Below are 18,665 nucleotides of genomic sequence, written 5' to 3'. Positions count from 1 at the left end.
CCTTTCCTTTTCCTCCCAATCTCGAACTGCCTCAGTTGGGCTGCTTCCAAAGATGTACATAAAGTTGTGCTACCAGTGCTTGTATGAGAACGTTTAGTTCAGAAACTTCAAGAATTTTTCATTTCCATATACTTTAAATCTCTGGCTATAAAAAGTCTGGACATGCTTACAACCCTCGAACCGCAGGTGGTGGAAAATGGTATCTCGAGCGAGGGAAGATGAAAGGGGCCAGGGGGTGAGCACGAGCGTGAGTGGCAAAGGGGGGAAATCAAAGTAGATACAAGAAGATATTAAAATCAAATCCCATTTTCTGGCCTTTAGATTTTCAAAGAACATACAAGCCGGACCCAATATTGGACCAGTGCCGAATGGGCCGGCGATCTTCAAGTTCAACGCACCACCATAGAACGTCCTTCAGTTTATCGATCTGATCGCCGGCCTCGTAAGCTCGCGACAAGGCATACCAAGCCTCTGAATTGTCCCATGAACTGCCAAGCTTGGTCAGCGACGAGAGCAGACCGTATGCGCGATCTCGGGCTGCCAAGCGGTGCAGGTGCTTGGGGTCAACATCATGCGGTGACGAGGAAGCCTCGGCTTTGGGCAGTGTCTCAACATCAGGTCCCTTCAACTCATCGATTGAGATGGCATTCGCCACCTTGGGCTTTGGAAGATTAGACAACAACGACAGTCGTGATATGTTGAGATCAACATCGGCATTCGAGAGCTCCAACGGCAGCTTCTGATCCCAGACATCCAACAGCAAATTCGCCAGCGCAATAGTCGCGGTCGGATGATCGGGACAGTGAAGAAGGGCATCCTCGAAGTGCTTCATGGCCTGATGGGGACTTGACTGACTCTGGGCCAACAGCCCTTGTTCAGCATAAACATCAGCCCACAACTCTTCGGAGCTCTTGGCATTATCCCAGCCGCGCTTGCTGAAAGCACGAGCCGAGGACTCGAAAGATGCAGTCAGAGTTTCTACCCGCGAGGTTTGCTTAAAGGCCTCTTGGCATGCCTCTCGGGCGTCGTCAAACAATGATGCTCGGCGGTACAGACCAGCAATAATGAGCCAGATCTTGACAAGCAGGCCAAGAGCGTGTTTCTGAGACTGAGCGTAGGAGAACTTCGTAGTCGCGAGCGTGGGAGAATCGAATCGGTGAGGGGGTGGAAGTCGGGTATCCTGCACTGGTGGGTTGTGTTCATGACCCGCTGGTGCTGGTTGTTGTCTGTGATTGACATTATGCGCGATTGGCGGCAATGGCTGTCGACCACTTGCAGGATGGGATGTCGCATTGGGGGATGAGTTTCCAGAAACCGCGATCCCCACCGTTTCTGGAGACTCTGTCCCGTTCGGTAGGGGAGGCTCCTCAATTCGAGGCCTTTCATGTCTATGGAAGCTGCTGCTGCGCTTCTTCAGTCTCTTGGAATCGGACCTTCCGAGTGAGGATGGACTTTGATGCCCTGGCCGGTCTTCATCCGTAATCTGGATGGCTGGTGCTTCGGCTCCAGTAGTGTTGCCATTCGGAAGTGGCGGCACTGCTGGAACAGAGCTCATGGAGGGGTCAGCCCGGCGATCTGGTAGGTGAGAGGATCGATTGCGGCTGAATATGCTGCCGCGGAAGCTCCGAGCTGTCCCGGCGGAGCTCTTGGGTGGTACCAAATGTTCGGTCTTGGGTTTAGTGCCGTCGCTGTCGAGATTGAGTTCACTGAAGAGTGTGGCAAAAAGGCTCAACAATTGCCCACTTTGGTTGACAGCAGCCTCGGATCCCTCCATCACTTCGACGAAGGCAAGTTGTGTGATGCGAGTTTGAAGTATACGCTCCTTCTCCCGGCCCTGCAATCGGCTTACGAGAGATCGCTTGAATCCAGAGTCTCGTTCCTTGGAGTGCGACGAATGCCTTGATGAACGCCTCTCGGATCTCTTGTCAAGGTGGGTCTTACCAAACACCTCTGGGGGGAACTGCTCGAAGGCGGCTTCGCAGGAACGTTCGGCGATATCAAACTCATTCTTCGCGCTGAGCAGCAGAGCGAGTAAGTGCCACATTGGGACAAGATCCCGTTCTCTTGAAAGATCTTCAGATGTATCGGAGCAACCATGAGAGGTCAGTGCGGATTTGACATAGTCAATCGCAGTGTCAAGGTCCCGGTTCTCTGCAAGAACAAGAGACAATGTGTAAAGAGATGAATAGCTCATTTGCTTGCCCAGCGAAGGTGATACACTCTTCAACAGGTAATCCACAGCTTCTCCGCGAATCTCATCCCTTGCTTCATTTTGCGGGGTAAAGCTCGCCCAGTTGGCAAGTCCAACTCCAACTGCCCTGTAAGCAGTGGCCAGAACCGCTGGAGGGATCTCAGATGAGATGGTAGAGCCCGGACCTTGCGTAAGCAGCAGTTTTCCATTGGCCTTACCCTCTGGTACGGTTGCCCCTTGCTTATCCAGCTGCTTTCTGATCAATTCGGTCAAATCCTTAGCCTTCTCTGCCTCGTCGAAGGAACCGAGGCAGCTCAACAAAGTGACACCTTCGGAAAGAGTTTGCAAGAAAATTTCGTCCTTTTCCAGTTCACCATACTCAGCGCCCTTCTCCGCTCTTTCCTTGGCGCCGGTGATAATTTCGATGTAGGAGTCGAGTGCCTGAAAGGCAAGGTCAAAGTCCGCCAAGGCAGAATGAACATGGAACAGACGTCGTAAAATCAGGTGGGAATGATATGTCTTGGTTGCTGCACGATACAGGATCTGAGATTTCGGATTTTGTTAGCGTAGTTACGCAGATGATTACCTGGGTTACACTTACATCCAAAACATTGCGCCCCACGGTGTTCTGTCCTCCTTCGCCCAGATCTTGATCCTGCCAGTGGGGTCCACAGAGGACCTCCCAATTGCCGATGACTTGTTCCACCCATTCTTCGACTTCAGAGTTGCTGGAACTGGCAGTCGGGAATTTAACTTCCCGAAGAAGATTGTTTTCACAAATCGCCTCTATGCGACGCAACTCACTGGCTAATTGAGGCCGGTCTGGACCATCGTTTGGAGCCATGTAAGCAAGTCCATTCTGAAGCACAGTCGTCAGGAATCCATAATATGCCTTCCATATGGAGGTTCGGGAGAGCGAGGTGGATGCGTCTAGGTGGGAAGGCTGGGAGGCAGTCAACCCTTGCTTCACCGCGGGGAGAGCTGCCCAAAGCCGAAACAACCGGAGCGCAATCTCCACATGTCTGGGGTCGGAATATGGGGAGCTGTTGCGTGCCTCCTCGCTGGCCATTATAGCACCTTTACACAGCAAAGTCTCAGTCCAGCTTAGGAATTGAGCGTTGGGCGAGCCCAATCTCCCGCCGCTCAGCCAGGGCATCAAGGAGGCAAAAGTCTCCAATGTCTCGTCGATTCCAGAAACTGTAGCTTGCGCGGCACCTGTAATTTTATTAGCGAACGTGTCCCCGCAGCATCCGCGCAGTATGACATATACCCTTGATATAGCATCCTTTGACTAGGCAGACCTCCGTCCAGGCGGACGGAATCTGACCTCCGGCGGCCAATTCATCCACCGTCGTTGCGAAGTCCTTGGGTAGGCGTCCTGCAGCCAGCGCTGGCTCACTCAAGGCCCAATGGATCCATCCTAGACAGACCTGTGCCTGGACGATCTCTTCCGGGGTCCCGTCATTATTCTCGATGGTAGTCAATAGCGCCGGGATCAGCTCGGGGAGGTTGGGTGTCGATACAGAGTCGGAGGATGTCTTCTGCTGGAGGTAGGCTACGACTCGAGATTCTGCTGTCGCGGTCTGAATGACACCTTTATTTGCAAGAAAATCCGTTAGCGTTATCCTGGAACACGGCACGGTAGTGGCGCGCGCTTACAAGTGCGATGCGGTGCATGCTTGGTCACTTTCCGGATCAATTCAGGTACTTCATCCCATTTGCCTTGGGCCCGCGCCTGGTCCAAAGACGCGATGTATCGCTGTCCCTTCTCAGCGTTGCCTCCCTAGACCCCACGTGTTAGTTGTTTATAGTCCTCGCTTAGCAGGCGCAACAGCTGTCAATGTAGCCGACGCCGAAACCAGAAGGACTAGGGACTTACCGCCATGGTTTCCGGAGGGTTGCAAAGGAAGCGCGGAGAGAGTTGAAGGAGGACAGTCAGGCATGCGTAGACCAGCGCAACTTGCCAGGCCCCGAGATGATCGCCCAGCGGTGGAGAGAGGGTTACGTATTGCCGTGACCGTAATTCCCGTAATTTACCGAGGCTGCATGTGGCCCGAGCTTGTTCCCCATAACCAAAAAAAAAATTACCGGATAACTTAGTTTTAAGACCTTTCCTTCTTCTACAACGATCTTCTTCACACTTGGAGCCCGTGTCAATTGAACTCGCCGAGGCCCATTGCACCGTTTTCTGCGTGCTTATCGCTATGGCCGCCACCACTTTGCGCGCTGTCACGCATCGCTTGACAACTACACCGGTTGACCAACTGCCCTCGATTGCTGCATTCCTCGCGGCCTCGCTGAGTGATTGCGCTGAGCTCCTCTCGGCGCCACAAGCCCAAAAACCGGGCAAGGGGGACTCCGATCATGCCGTTCAAATTCACAAACTAAAGACTCGCCTGGCCAGTCTGCTGCAAGATCGCACCGTTGAGGGCCGATGGACTGCCGTGGTTCTAGTTAAGGCCACCGTCGAAGCCGGACAATGGGAGATCTTGCGGGGCTATGAGCCGATCGTTCGCGGTCTGATTGGTATTCTAGCGGTATGAAGCTCTCTCCGTGCATACTGCATCTGTCAACAATCTTCTGTCGGCTCAATTGACTGATTTCTCTGGGCTGTCTAGAAACCCGACCCGGTATCCACCCGGAAGATGTGCATTATCACATTAACTCGCATTTTCCACCTCACATACCAGTACCCGACATTGGTTCGCGAAATTACTACACCTCATCTGCCAGGATTTGTGACTGCAGCGCTGAACCTGGTCTCGACCTTGGTCAAGCTTCCCTCTGGATCAAGCCGGAAGCCGAAGCCCAACACACCATTTATGGAAATTGTCCTTCATGCCATCCTCGAACTAATCCCTCGTCACCCCACAATCTTCCGTCCCTTTGGAACCCAGCTTTGGTCTCTGCTCGGTGATATTCTCAGCTCCTCTTCGCAAGTGTACTTTCCAGAGCAGGTGTTGGATGTCGCAGAGCAACTGTTCGCTTCTCTTTACAGATGCGCGCCCAAGGACAAATCAGGCTTGGGTTGGAGCGATGAGTGCAAGTCGACCATTTTGTCTGCCCACCGAGCCGCCGACCATGTGTTTCGGGCTATCACAGAGCAATGGGAGTCGGTGGATCCAACTTTGGTTCACATTAAGCAGGACTACAGCAACGAATTGGCGGATCCGAGCGCTGATGCTCTAGGATTCCCGGGCTGGACAGGGATTCATGCCGGAACCGACAGGCTGGTTACACTTTTGCGAATTCTCTCTGAAATTATCTCCATGCCTTCGGCGGCCACCATCGCCATCCCTCTCGGCTCAATTCTCGACTTGACTTCTCGGCTTACATCCGTGACTATTCCGCCGAATGGGGAGGCTTCGCAGAATGGCGTTCAATTCAATCCTCAAATCAGCCGGGACGAGCGGGAGCTGTTGTGGGCCGAGCTGCCTCGCATTCACATTGCCTGTATGGACTTGCTTGCGCATGTTGTTGGTGTGCTAGAAACTAGCACAGCTCCAATTTCGCAGAACATCCTAGAGCAAGTGACCTGGGTCTTTAAGAATGAGAAGTTCCGCAGAGACGTTCGCTCGGCGTCTTATGACTTGCTTTCCTCCGTCTTGAAATTGACCGGACCTGCCATGACGAAGCAGAGCATAGGCTCCGTTGCAAATGTCCTTAGGGTCTGCTGCCATGACCTGCTTCCTCAGTTTGAAGACTCTGGTGCGGCCGGCAAGTCGCAGACCGATGCCAAGTCGAAGTCAAAAGGTGGTCAAGGTACAGCAAATGCAGACTCATTTTTGGACCCCGAGCTTCGTAAGAAGCAGCAATTAAAAGCTTGCCCACAGTTCCCCGAACTTCAACAAGCTGCATCTGGACTTCTGCAAGGTGCTCTGACGTATATTTCCCCTGGTCTTTTGGCGCCTTCCGTTCGCGCGGAAATTGACCGCACCATCATCCTCACTTCGAACAAGGATGCCATGCTTGCTAGTGTCCTTAACCCAATTCCGGCTGCCAAGGGTCGTGGCGCTGGCTCTAGTCTCATCCCGTTTTTGGTCCGGGGATACTCTGATCAAATGGAGGTCGAGGCTTTGGTCCGTCCCAGGATGCCCGTCCTGATGACCGCTCCGGAGCTTGATGCCTATGCTGAGATGGAAGAAGATGAAGAGGCCGATGAAATGGCTGATGAGCCGTTCAATGCTCCCTCCCAATCTGCTAGCTTCTTGACACAACCGGCTGCTACCTCTGTTGAGGCTCAGAAGACCGAGCCCTCCGCAGCTTCGGTGGCACCCCTGCAGAAGCGGACTTACTTTGAGGAGACTAGCGCTGAATCGCACTCCTCTCCGGCATCGGGAAAGCAGCCTGTGCAGGTTAAAAAAGCTCGTTTCGAAGAGAAGGCTCAAACACCTGCCTCTGTCCCCGCATATCAACCTACCAAAGTTGAAGCCTCGATGGTCCCCAAACATGTCCAGGCTACTTCCCAGGCGCCAGCAACATCCCAAGTCGCCGTGGAGGCGTTGCCCGTTGATGATAGTGATGACGAGCTCCCCGCTTTGAACATCGATCCCGACACTGATGATGAGGATGATGATGAAGAGGACGATGAGGATGTGGCGATGGAGGGTTAGACCTCCAGCCCATAAAAAAGCTCAACATATAGACTTGTGGTTTTGAATGAATATATAGTCCGAAATATCTATCTGAAGTCTACCCGAAATTCAAGATACATGTATAAAGTGTACAATTTATCATGCTTAGATGACCCGTAGCCCACTTCCCCAATATGTCCCATCGCTCCAGTAGCGGAACCACGGCTTGTCCCAGCACCACCACCCTTGATCATATGCAAGGCCCAATCCACGAAGTGGACTAATAGGCACTGGCTCCATCAGCCACAATCCGCCTCGGGCAAAGTCATCCGCAATAAAGGCCCCTGAATAGAGCAGCCAGCAGGAAACAAATACTGCATTCGCAGTCCGACGTACCCACCGCGGGGTATCTGCAAGGGGTAACCTGGGGAAGATGACTGTCTTGAAGATGTTCTCGACAAGGATCGCAAGGCTTTGGAGGAAAAAGAACAAGAATGGCCCGGATAGAGGGTGGGTGTTTGGAAACTGCGTGTGGCTGCCAGATGCATGTAGCAGCCCGCTCACGGCAAAAGCGATCAGAACGTAAGTGATTCGTTTGACTCGAGGATCAGCCGACCATTTAGCTGGAAACAGTGACAGAATCCAACTCGCAGTCGCGGTGAAGCCATAGCGAAAGAGCTGGTGCCACCATCGGCTCCAGCACCCAGCTAGCCCGTGATCAAGGACAGAAGAAACGAAGGGCCCGAAGCTGTCGGCATAAAGCCAAGATGCATCAAGTGGAGCGCCTGTCAGCTTTCGAGCAGCATTTGGGAATGCCATGGACAATCCCAGAAAGAATATAGGATTGAGCGACGTGACATATTGGAGTGCAACATAGACACCCACGGAGCTGATGAAGCAATGATAAAGTCGTATGAGCAGTGGGAACGATGCAAAGTGGGAGAATGGGAATGGAGGTGAAATCTCATTCGTTATAAATCCCCGAAAGTATGCATCCCGCATCATGAGAACCTTGAGACAGTCTAGCAAAAGATATCCCTGGAGGAACGTCCACAGGGCAGCTCGGAGACGAGTCTTTGCCGTCGTGTACGTAGCATCATCATGCGCGCGAACCTTGCTGGCGACAAACCCTGCATGCAATTGTGTGTGCACAGATCGAGGCAGGGGACCTAAGTGAGAAACACGCCAATTCCATTCAGGCCCCCTGAGATTTAAGAGAAGCCCCGCACACAATTCAAGACGATGCGTCAATTTTCGAGGATAGGACTGCCAGTGGAACTTTTCCAGCCCACTGTCAGCAACGGCCAGTCCGTTTGAATCCGAAGATACCGTGGTGTCGGAATTGGCTAGACTGCATTTGCTATCGACCGAATAGCTCTGTGAAGCACCTCGACCCTCGTTTACTTGGTCGTCTATCGATTCCGCAGCCGTGGCTCCTCGCTCAATGCGTCGAAAGTCATTCTCAACGTCCGAAAACACGAAGAGCGTCGCACTCCACAGTAGCCACCACGCTGTCATTAGACCAATCATATACCCATTCCCACCTAAAAGCGCACGGCGGCGACTGAGCATCTCGACCGCAATGCCCAAGCTGAGAGCAAAGATTGCAGGGCGAACATATCGAGTAGCTCCACGGCGCGGTATGACCAAGCCAATCAGAGGCAGTAGGTTGATTATCACCAGATGGTAAATAAAGACGGGCTTATGGACACCCTGTTCTATCAGAGAATCTAGCTCATCTGCATAGCTCTGCACAAGATCCTGGTAAGAACCTTGGCGGGGATCGGCCATGGATGGGTCGAGCCGCCACTATTTCGGGAGCTTGTCTGCCTCGGGCTGCGCTAAGGAATGGGGTTGAAAGTCGATTGTAGTGGGGAGCTCCAGTATGTACCCCTCCTCAAAAGTGGCAATCACGGATCAAAAAAGTGATTCTCTGACGGAATTGGGCGTAAGCTCACCAGTACTTTGAATTGGGGGCGCTGTTAAGGGATTACGAAGGTCAGCTTCCGAGGAAATCTGGTTTATTGTGTGTATCACGTGATATACGATTGGGCTTCTCAAAACGTTCAGGTTGGGTGGCATAGAAATCTGGTGGGCATTTGAGGGTTAAGCCGTATGATTAATCTCAGTAATCCATGTATCTAGGTACTCTTCTGGGGTCCTTTCTTTCTGGGTGTCTCCTTACTGAGTTCCGGGTATTGGATGGAAGAAATATATAAATGTTGATCGACCATTTCGGGCTGTTATTGTGATTGAAAGGAAAGAACTCTGAGAGATAGTATAAACCCAGGTAATGTGCCTTGGTAATTCTGGCATTTCTCATTTTTCTCCTAATTTCCTTCAATCGTCCAATAGTATCTCTATCTCATTAAATAACTCGAAACACTCTATACTCACAGGACGATGTTTGTTCATTATCACGTGACAGCGTGTTAAACGCGACTCGTCACGCTTGGCAAACTTTCCTCATCAGGGTTAGCGTGTGCCGTCATGGGGTTGGTCGTTTAGATAAGTCGCGCGTTGGTCTTCATGTCAGGCGCTCATGAGCGTTGACGACAAGTCCCGTTACACTGAACACTCAATTTAATCTGGAATTGGCACACAAGCTGTTTCATCCCTATCTGGCCTCCTGGGCGCTCCTTACTCTTAATATCTCGATTGTGGGGGAAAATGTTGCCGCTGCCTTCTGGAAAGCGAAAGGCCGGTCCGGTCAAATCGGATGCAAATAGCCACATGGGAGAATCCCGCGCGTCTAAGATGCGTCGATTCCTTGCAGGAGATCCGACAGCCATCCCTCCGCGAGACAAAACTCCCGAGCCAGCCATCCGTCCTGAGCCAGCCATCCGTCCTGAGCCATCCGCCAGTCCCGAGCCAGCTACTACTGCTGTGCCAGCCGTCACCATTGGCCAGAGATTTGGTCAAAACGTCCACTACCTCCCTGTTGAGAGTGCCAACAACTTCCCGCTGTCTCAGGTCGCCGGTGCGGACGAGGACGATGCTCACGCCGAAGACCTTGTCCAGGGAAGTCAAGGTGTCGATGAATCGTCAGTTTCTAGTGCGATGCTTTATGGTATCCTCCTCATCTCAATTGCTTGTTCTGCACGATAGTAACTGACACACTATTATAGGAAAAATTGAGGGGAAGATCGTGGGAGTCCGCTACTACAGAGGGAATGCCAATCCTGGCGAGTATGTTGTTCTGAGAAGAGAGCCCACGAATCAATACGATCGCAATGCGATCCGTGTCGATAACGTTATGGGCGCCCAAGTTGGGCATATTCCGCGAAACTTGGCTTCGAAGTTGGCACCCTACATGGTATGTTGTTCGAATTTATCAAGATTATCATGTGTTCTAATGAGCCGATGTTTAGGACTCCCGGGATTTGTCCGTGGAGGGTGTTTTAACAGGCGTAATTGGACCATTCGACTGCCCAGTACAGCTGAGACTTTTTGGCACGAGTGATCCCGCTTTGAAAGAAAACTTGAAGACGCGAATGCAAAAGGATAAGCTACCAGTGAAAGAGTTCAATGAGGCCGAGCGTCAGCAAAGGCGGCAGGAGAAAGAGCGCGAGCAAGAACGCAAGGCAGCCGCGAAGAACGCCCGTGCTATGGCTCTCGGAAAGGCTACCCAGCGATGGCAGCAGAATGAGGATTCAACGTATGCAAACCTGTCCTCAGCGACTGGACTGGGCGAAAACGAGAGCTTGGAGGAGCTTCTTCAACAAAGCAGCTATTTCAATCCCCGAGAAATTGGTAAAGTTGTCGAAAGCTTTGGGCAGAAGGAAGCCGATTTGGAAAAGATGCCCATGGCCCCCTCACCGGCAGGTCTATCTACGGAGCTTCTACCATACCAGCGACAAGGTCTGGCATGGATGATCAATCGAGAGTCGCCTTCCCTCCCACCCCTGGGCTCCGATGCTATCGTTCAACTATGGAAGCGCGATGGGGCCAAATTCACCAACATCGCAACCAATTATTCCATGGATACCGAGCCACCGCTTGCAAGTGGTGGCATTCTTGCCGATGACATGGGTCTTGGCAAGACAATCCAAATCATATCTTTGATCATGGCCAATCCCACCCCTCGGACTCCGGCTTCTAGCAAGACGACCCTCATTCTTGCCCCGGTTGGTGTTATGAGCAACTGGAGGAATCAAATTCAGGATCACACCCACAGCGAAACTGCCCCGCGAGTCTTGATCTATCATGGTTCTGGCAAAAAAGAAAAGGCCAACCTAGCCCAATACGATGTGGTGATCTCGAGTTACGGGGCTCTTGCTATGGAGTTTGAGCCAAATGCGATGAGGCCGCCTGCGAAGGGAATTTTCTCTGTTCACTGGCGCCGTGTGGTTCTGGACGAGGGTCATACCATTCGTAACCCTCGCTCTAAGGGCTCTCTTGCGGCCTGTGCCTTGCGAGCTGATTCTCGCTGGACCTTGACCGGAACGCCCATTATCAATACCCTCAAGGACCTCTATTCCCAGGTCCGCTTCCTGCAGATGTCCGGTGGTCTGGAGGACATGAGCGTGTTCAACAGCGTCCTGATTCGCCCGCTTACAAATGGTGACCCCGAGGCTCGTCTGCTGCTCGAGGCCCTTATGGGAACTATTTGCCTCCGACGAAGAAAGGATATGAGTTTCATCAACTTGCGACTACCCGAAATGACTTCACGAGTCCTTCGGGTCAAATTCCATCCCCATGAGCTGGAGAAGTACAGCGCATTCCAGTATGTCTTCAATCGTGGGTTACTTGTTCCCGTGCACATTGCTAACATTACGCAGAAACGAGGCGAAAGGTGCTCTTATCCAGCTCAAGGACAAAGAAGGCAGCTATTCTACTCTGTTGGAGGTCATTCTACGCCTGCGCCAGGTTTGCAACCACTGGGCTCTTTGCAAGAACCGAATCGATAAGCTTATGGGAGAACTCGAGAAACACAAAGTTGTGCCTCTCACCCCCGAGAATATGAAAGCTCTGCAGGACATGCTGCAGATTCAGATCGAGAGCCAGGAGGTCTGCGCCATCTGTCTTGATAACTTTGAGCTCCCAGTAATCACCGCGTGCGCTCATGCCTTCTGCCGTGGCTGTATTGAGCAAGTCATTGAGCGGCAACACAAGTGCCCTCTCTGCCGTGCGGAAATCAAGGACTATTCCAGTCTCGTATCTCCCACCGTTGAGATGGGCGAAGATGCTGAGACAGCTACTGCCGACCCAAATAACCCGAGCAGCAAGATCGAGGCGCTCATGAAGGTTCTCACGGCACAGGGTCAAGCACCTGGCACCAAGACCGTATTGTTCAGCCAGTGGACCTCATTCCTTGATCTCATCGAGCCCCATTTGGAGCAGCGTGGCATCAAGTTCGTGCGCATCGACGGCAAGATGCAGTCTGTGAAGCGCGATAATTCCATCAATGCTTTCACGAACGAGCCTGATTGCACAGTTCTGCTGGCCAGTCTTAGCGTTTGCAGTGTCGGTCTCAACCTCGTGGCAGCTAATCAGGTCATTTTGGCTGATAGCTGGTGGGCACCTGCTATTGAAGACCAGGCCGTTGATCGTGTCTACCGACTTGGCCAGAAACGCGAGACTACGGTGTGGCGCCTGGTTATGGAGAATAGTATTGAAGAGCGAGTGCTGGATGTCCAAGAGCGGAAGCGCAAGCTCATGCTGGCAGCATTCCGCGAGACGGCTAAAAAGAAGGCCGAGAGCACTGCTACCCGCATCGCCGACTTTGAGACCCTTCTTGGCTAGATTTAATCGGTATTCGCTGAGTCGCCTGTGATCCACGGGTCTTTTTACAACTTTTCATTCTTGTAGATTTACTAAATTTCGGGTTGTACCATATCTTTAACTTTTTTTTTTGAGTAGACTTGAATCAACTGTGTATCAAGTTAAGCTTTCTTTTGCATTCCATCGACTGTACGTAAAATTCTGTACACAATCCAGTAGTATACCGCAGGAATGCTAGCTCAACCCCGAACATTCCAGCTGATAATGAGACTGTACAAACGATGCCAAGCGCGACAACACCGCAATCTCCAGCTTAAGCTTGACCGTATAGAAAAAACATTTGAGCACCGTCTGCGTAATGAAAAATTCCGAGAACTCCAAGGTCAACAATGAAATATCCATCATGATAATGATCAGGTTGATCGCCAGTAGTTGGTACAAAATGTTCGCCCTCCGAGTGCTCTGTACTGGATACAGACGCATCAACCGGGTAGTTTGCACAATAAAAAAGGATGAGATGATAATCTCTTGCACAAAAAACACCGTAAGCTGTACTTTTTCCCACTTGTTGAAGAAGCTCTGAAAATGTAGGTGGCAGACGTAGACCGCGCCGTACGAGGCAATAATCTGGGGAATTTGCAGAACAATCGCGTCGAAAATAATCATGCCCAACACAAAGCGGAGAATCCTTCTGTCGAAAAGGACGAGATGAAGTCGTGAATATAGCACCAGCGACTGCCCGGTCACCATGATGGTCCATCCTGCCGTCGACAGCGTGACGGGAATCCAAATGGGCGCGAGCTCAAAGTACTTCAAAAGCAGCCCGAGCGCGTCGGGAATCACCCCTAGCGAGGCTGATGCCAGTAGACTCCAGAAATATAGACCGTGGTATTTCTTGAATGTGGAGAAGACCAGGATGATCAATTCGAGGGCGCTGTATAGAGCGCAGCCTAGTAGGCTGGCGATCGAGGCTTGCACGGCGAAGCTGTTGCCCGTGTATGCCCCGACGATGCCTTGGACCGGGGCATCGCAGACGACCATTTTGCGCCCATGTTCTTGGACAGCTTGGGGCGATCTGCTAGTCGCCTTGAGGAAGTGAGTAGATTGAGATGAGAAAGAGAAGAAAAAAGAGTTAATATTGAGTTATTGTGGTGATGGCATGTGACTTGCCACCCATGGCTCGTTGGCGGAGAGGAAGGTCTAACTTAATTCTGTCCCTTGAATCCGGGTTATTCTACGGAGTAGATCTGCGCCATTTATCGGGATAAATCGAGGAAATCAATCAGTGTTGTTGAATCTAAAACCAGACATGTAAAAAAGGACACCAATGTCTCGTTACAGAATCTGTCCAGCTAGCACGCAGTGTATAGTATGAACTTGTCTACAAGTAGTCCTTAAGATCCATCACAGTCGCCGTCACCTTGTTAGCGGTTCCTGACAGCACACCACCACCATTGACCAGGAGATATCTTCCGCCCTTCTCGGAAAGCACCCGCAATGAACGCGTGTAGCTGTGCGCCTCCGGGGACGCAATTTCAGTCCATTCACCCTGGCCCAGAGCCTTGTTGATGAACAGGGTACTCTCAGTTCCTGAACTGGCAATGATGGTGCCGTTCTTGCCACCATAGGGAGTCCAAACAACATATGGGGAGGAGGTAGGCTTAGTTCCGCTCGAAACAACCAGCTTGTGGTGCTCAACGGAGGCAAAGTTCTCAGGGTTGGAGGACAAGCGGTAGTAGAGCGGGAAGGAGTAGCTGGAGGTGTTGAAGAACGATCCATACTCGTAGATGTAGATGTATTGACCGTTTGGCAGCTGGAAGTTGCGAATGTTAGCTCTGTATAAATGCATAGTTTCGAGGTCAATGGCTTACCTTGGTAACAATGGGCATTCCCGGTCGGTCAGTGTACGTCGGGTAAGCGCTGGAAATTTGTCAGTATGGTATGTAGTAAAGAAGAGGTGGGAAAAGCCTTACACATCGTCAACAACAGGTCCCCACTTCTTCAAGTCAGTCGAGACCTGGTGCACGAGTTTCTGCCCGTAGGTGGTGTTGGCCCGTTGGTCCGAGTAGTAGCAGATCAGTCGGCCATTGCTGTTCGAATATTAGCTAGATATCCATCAAAACAGGGTCCCGTCAACCTACTGGGCAAGCAAGTAAGGCTCCCAAACGGGAGTCAGGCCATTGTCAGGAACAGCCTCTCCGCCAGCAGCGATATGGCTCAAGAATTCCCAAGTGACGCCATTGTCCTTGGACGCATACAGATCGAGCTGGGTAGTCGACAGATCCGTGGGGATACTGTTGCCTGCTAGCAGCAGGGTTCCAGCCTTGAACGAGCCAATCTGCTCAGGGAGATAATACAAGAATGGCTGATAACGCAATCCAAGGCCATTCGCCGTGTCCTGGACTTTGGAGATTTCCGACCATGTCTTTCCCAAATCCTTGGAGCGGTAGATTGGGAAATACACAAGCGGTGGCTCGGGAGAGTAGTTCTCCCAAGTCGCGAGGAGGTCGCCATTGGGAAGCTGCTCATTACGGGCATAGAGTGTGCGAGGGATGTTGTAATCTGAAGGAGGAGAGAAGATCGTAATGCCTGTGAGTGGGGCAGGCGTCTTGGAAGCTGAGGCCCCAATAGTAGCCGCCGTGACTGCCCCAGCGAGGGTGAGGAGACGAGGAACTATGAACTTCATAGCTGATTCAAAGTGCCTGTAATTGAACAAGAAATCAATCTACATCATGTTATGTAGCAAAGGTACCTGCTTTTATACTTGCTGTTCTATGGAGCAGTTGCAAGCTAGCTGTGTAAACCAAACATACTCTGGAGCTCATCCCGCCGGAGTTTGTCCTCGTTCTGGTCTTGCGGGGAAATTTCCATCAATCGCGGGGCTCCGCGACCGCCGATGCTGGTACTCTAAACAGAAATAGGTAAAGTCTCCCTCAAGATTCAGATGAAGAATACTTATTTCAACCTAGTGTCGAAGCATGGTACAAATGGCACCATCTCGGCTATGTAAACGCCCAGAGACGAGATACCGTGGCTTGTGAAGTACGAATTTCTCGGCAACTATGGTACAGGCAACATTTATCCGAAGCACCTGCAGGAGGCAGCGAGTCTCAATGACTCTATATAGAGTTGCGGGCTACTTTTGGCCAAAAAAGTACCTTAAACGACACAGCAATGGTAGTTGTGAATTACAGGAAGCTCAAGATCCTGAAAATGGCATTCTGCAGAAGAGCAATTGCCGGATATCCTTGATCAGGTACTTATTCATGATAAAAGCTCAATTGAGACTATTTCGTCTAATGTTTGATCAGGATACTGTTTCCGCAGTTCTGCTGAAAGCCTAAACACTGCCTCTTGCCTAGAAAGATGAGGTACTTCCAGGTTATCGAGTGGAGATTGACTCAGTCTCCTCCGACGGGGTGCCCCAGCCACCACCTCCAGGTCTGAACCTCGAATTAGCGTTTCCATCCAAATAACTCAGAGATGCTAAAAAGCGAGAACTTACGTATGGATGAGAATCCGTTCTCCCGGTTGTACCTCGAGCTCCATTTACCACCAATGTTGATCATTCTTTCCGAGCCATCCAACTCCTCCTTGAGATACAGATTCAGACTCACCTGGCCGGAGCCACCTCCTTCCAATCCCTAGGGTCGGAAGACTCGTCGCTCACTGAGCATCGATTTGGACAATGGCATACCAAATTCAAGCTCGCGAATGACCCCGTCGCCGCCATGGAAGCGTCCCGCCCCGCCAGATCCACGACGGATCGAGAATTGACGCAGAACCACGGGATATCTCAATCCATAGACCTCTGCATCAGTGATGCGTGTATTGATCATATGAAAGTGAGCTCCTGAAGTGCCATGCCAGGACGCGCCAGCGCCTGAGCCGCCACAGGTAGTCTCTCCCACCCCGAATCCAGGCACCTCAACACCACTCTTGGGGTCAACGCCACCCATGCCAAATGAAATGATGTTGCAGCAACCCTGAAAGGCAGCACAGGCTTCAAAGGCCCCAAGGACAACATCTGTTATTCGCTGTGACATGATCGGATTTCCTACACAGACAGTCGCATGCCCAGATGGGTTGAGAAGTGTTCATGGCGGAATATTCGATCATGTTGACCGGAGCGAGGCAGCCTTGACCACTGGGAATTTATACATCGAATAAAGGGCGCAAGCTATAAATGATAGCGGAATGATCTTACCACCTACGTGGGAATGGTGGCAGGAGGGGCAGTAATGATGTTTTGTACACCTGCAACTCAACGCTTTGCTGGTTTGGCGACTGTGCGGTTTCTCATGGGCATACTGGAAGCCTCGGTGTTTCCCATCTCGAGTATGTGGACCGTGATGTGGTGGAAGACGAGCGAACAACCACTTTGAGTAGCCTTCCGGTTTAATCAGCTGTCTTCTTTGTCTTCAGATCTAGCTAGTTATGGCATTGGCAGACAAACCTATCTCTGGCACCTTAGCAACTCCTGTTTCTGGGATTCTTCCTCATACTTTCCTGCTGAGGAAGGTCGGAAGGAACCCGGCCTAGCCACCTCGGAAGATTGCCGACGACTTATCAGCGCTATCGCAAGGGACAACAGAAGGTCGAAACGAGATCGCGGCGGACTTTCATGGAGCCATATTTTTTCCTGTTCGAGAATGAAATTGAATATCATGGTAACTTGCTAGTTTGCACACAGGGAAGCTCAGACCGAGATCTGGGCCAGCAAAAACCGCAATAAATAACGAGGGTAATGGCCCAATAGTCTTGGGAAGTTCGGAATCAAGATACAAATTAAACTCTCAGATATCACAATGGACAAAGACACGAGAATTATTTTCATCGGTGGTGGCTGCTTCGGCATTTCGACAGCATATCATCTCGCACAGCGAGGCTACACTTCCATTCGTGTCTTGGATCGATACCCTCCGCCCTCATGTGAAGCTACCTCAACGGATATCAGCAAGATCATTCGCAGCGATTACAACGAGCCCTTGTATGCGCGATTGGGAATTGAGTCCATTGCTGCATGGCGCTCTTGGTCCATATTCAGTGGACTTTATCATGTTTCTGGTGGATTCTGAGTGCCGCCAACTTATCGAAGCCTTTCGTTGGGGGCTCTATTGAAACATGCAAGAAGCTCGGGGTAAGGGGTATCGAGCGACTTACGCCAGAGATGATTCGCTCTCGCTTTCCTGTGGTTACTGGTAATTTGGAAGGGTGGAATTCCAGCGTTTGGAATCCGACTGCTGGCTGGGCGGCTGCTGGTCAGGCTCTGGAGCGGATGGCTAATGCTGCTATGGAGAAAGGCGTCCAGTATATCTCTGTAGAGACGAAGGGGCATGTACGGCAAATAATATTCGACGAGTCGACTGGTCAATGCAAAGGAGCTTTTACTGCAGATGGCACCAAACATGAAGCCTACTTGGGCATTCTCGCTGCTGGCGCGTGGACACCTTCTTTGCTAGATATGCACGGCCAGTTGACGGCCAAGGGCCATGCTGTTGCCTATATCCAGCTTACTCCTGCCGAGACAAAGTACTATTCCTCTTTCCCAATCAAGGACAACCTTGAACTGGGCTACTTCTTCCCTCCACAAGAAGATGGAATCTTCAAGATGGCCCACAGTCAGTTCATTACCAATATGCAAACCAACAAAAACTCGAACATCACTACTTCAATCCCCCACACCTTTGTGCAGGCACCGAATGACGGCCTCCCCCTGGAGATCGAAGCTCAAATGCGCCGTAACTTACGACGTGTCCTACCCGAACTGGCCGATAGACCGTTCTGTTATACGCGTCTGTGCTGGGATGCTGATACAGCCGACCGGCACTTCCTCATTACTCCCCATCCAAGCCATAGAGGTCTATTCCTCGCTACAGGGGTTCAGCGCACGGGTTTACATTCCTTCCCGTCATTGGGAAGTATGTGGCAGCCTTGCTCGAGGGAACACTGGCCCCGCATATTTTCAGCAAATGGCAGTGGCGCGCTGGGCAGAAGGTTGAAGTCAAGAATCTAGCCCACATGGACCCTGAATAGAACTCGAGGATCTTACAGGCTGGAGAGGACGGCAGGCCTGTGAAAAAAGTCACACAGCGAAACTTTAATATCGATATTGCTTCGATTGCCTGATGGGCTCGCTGAATTTGGCATCTTGTGCTTGACGAGGAGTCAAGTAT

General features: G+C 51.4%; 8 protein-coding genes across 8 annotated transcripts; 3 read left to right on the top strand and 5 right to left on the bottom strand.

The window, feature by feature from the left end:
• Window positions 1-123: 123 nt before the first annotated feature.
• Window positions 124-4,136, bottom strand: N7473_003444 (uncharacterized protein). Its single transcript, XM_057149384.1, has 5 exons — window positions 4,071-4,136; window positions 3,851-3,974; window positions 3,462-3,785; window positions 2,793-3,406; window positions 124-2,734 (listed from the first exon to the last, which is right to left on the bottom strand). Exons 1-5 carry the CDS (start codon window positions 4,074-4,076, stop codon window positions 326-328), a joined length of 3,477 nt encoding a protein of 1,158 aa, XP_057013038.1. The 5' UTR covers window positions 4,077-4,136; the 3' UTR covers window positions 124-325.
• A 259-nt stretch (window positions 4,137-4,395) lies between these two features.
• Window positions 4,396-6,804, top strand: N7473_003443 (RIX1/PELP1 family protein; the record flags this gene model as incomplete). Its single annotated transcript, XM_057149383.1, has 2 exons — window positions 4,396-4,728; window positions 4,810-6,804. The coding sequence occupies 2 exons, from the start codon at window positions 4,396-4,398 to the stop codon at window positions 6,802-6,804; spliced, it is 2,328 nt and encodes a 775-aa protein (XP_057013037.1).
• A 126-nt stretch (window positions 6,805-6,930) lies between these two features.
• On the bottom strand, window positions 6,931-8,556 carry N7473_003442 (wax synthase family protein; the record flags this gene model as incomplete). Its single annotated transcript, XM_057149382.1, has 1 exon — window positions 6,931-8,556. The coding sequence occupies one exon, from the start codon at window positions 8,554-8,556 to the stop codon at window positions 6,931-6,933; it is 1,626 nt and encodes a 541-aa protein (XP_057013036.1).
• A 756-nt stretch (window positions 8,557-9,312) lies between these two features.
• On the top strand, window positions 9,313-12,629 carry N7473_003441 (DEAD/DEAH box helicase). Its single transcript, XM_057149381.1, has 4 exons — window positions 9,313-9,835; window positions 9,894-10,081; window positions 10,137-11,491; window positions 11,547-12,629. Exons 1-4 carry the CDS (start codon window positions 9,436-9,438, stop codon window positions 12,508-12,510), a joined length of 2,907 nt encoding a protein of 968 aa, XP_057013035.1. The 5' UTR covers window positions 9,313-9,435; the 3' UTR covers window positions 12,511-12,629.
• Window positions 12,630-12,723: 94 nt separating this feature from the next.
• N7473_003440 (uncharacterized protein) lies at window positions 12,724-13,530 on the bottom strand (the record flags this gene model as incomplete). The annotated part of the gene is made up of 1 exon (XM_057149380.1): window positions 12,724-13,530. One exon carries the CDS (start codon window positions 13,528-13,530, stop codon window positions 12,724-12,726), a length of 807 nt encoding a protein of 268 aa, XP_057013034.1.
• Window positions 13,531-13,870: 340 nt separating this feature from the next.
• Window positions 13,871-15,175, bottom strand: N7473_003439 (sialidase family protein; the record flags this gene model as incomplete). Its single annotated transcript, XM_057149379.1, has 4 exons — window positions 13,871-14,302; window positions 14,361-14,409; window positions 14,463-14,579; window positions 14,631-15,175. The coding sequence occupies 4 exons, from the start codon at window positions 15,173-15,175 to the stop codon at window positions 13,871-13,873; spliced, it is 1,143 nt and encodes a 380-aa protein (XP_057013033.1).
• Window positions 15,176-16,133: 958 nt separating this feature from the next.
• Window positions 16,134-16,535, bottom strand: N7473_003438 (uncharacterized protein; the record flags this gene model as incomplete). Its single annotated transcript, XM_057149378.1, has 1 exon — window positions 16,134-16,535. The coding sequence occupies one exon, from the start codon at window positions 16,533-16,535 to the stop codon at window positions 16,134-16,136; it is 402 nt and encodes a 133-aa protein (XP_057013032.1).
• A 762-nt stretch (window positions 16,536-17,297) lies between these two features.
• N7473_003437 (FAD-dependent oxidoreductase) lies at window positions 17,298-18,525 on the top strand (the record flags this gene model as incomplete). Its single annotated transcript, XM_057149377.1, has 3 exons — window positions 17,298-17,479; window positions 17,569-18,284; window positions 18,377-18,525. The coding sequence occupies 3 exons, from the start codon at window positions 17,298-17,300 to the stop codon at window positions 18,523-18,525; spliced, it is 1,047 nt and encodes a 348-aa protein (XP_057013031.1).
• Window positions 18,526-18,665: the final 140 nt, after the last annotated feature.

This window comes from Penicillium subrubescens, assembly GCF_028828155.1.
Source record: "Penicillium subrubescens strain IBT 31985 chromosome Unknown utg000002l_segment0_segment0, whole genome shotgun sequence".
NCBI classification, from domain to species: domain Eukaryota; kingdom Fungi; phylum Ascomycota; class Eurotiomycetes; order Eurotiales; family Aspergillaceae; genus Penicillium; species Penicillium subrubescens.
Note: the sequence above shows the minus strand (reverse complement) of the source record. Positions and strands in the feature narration are given on the sequence as shown.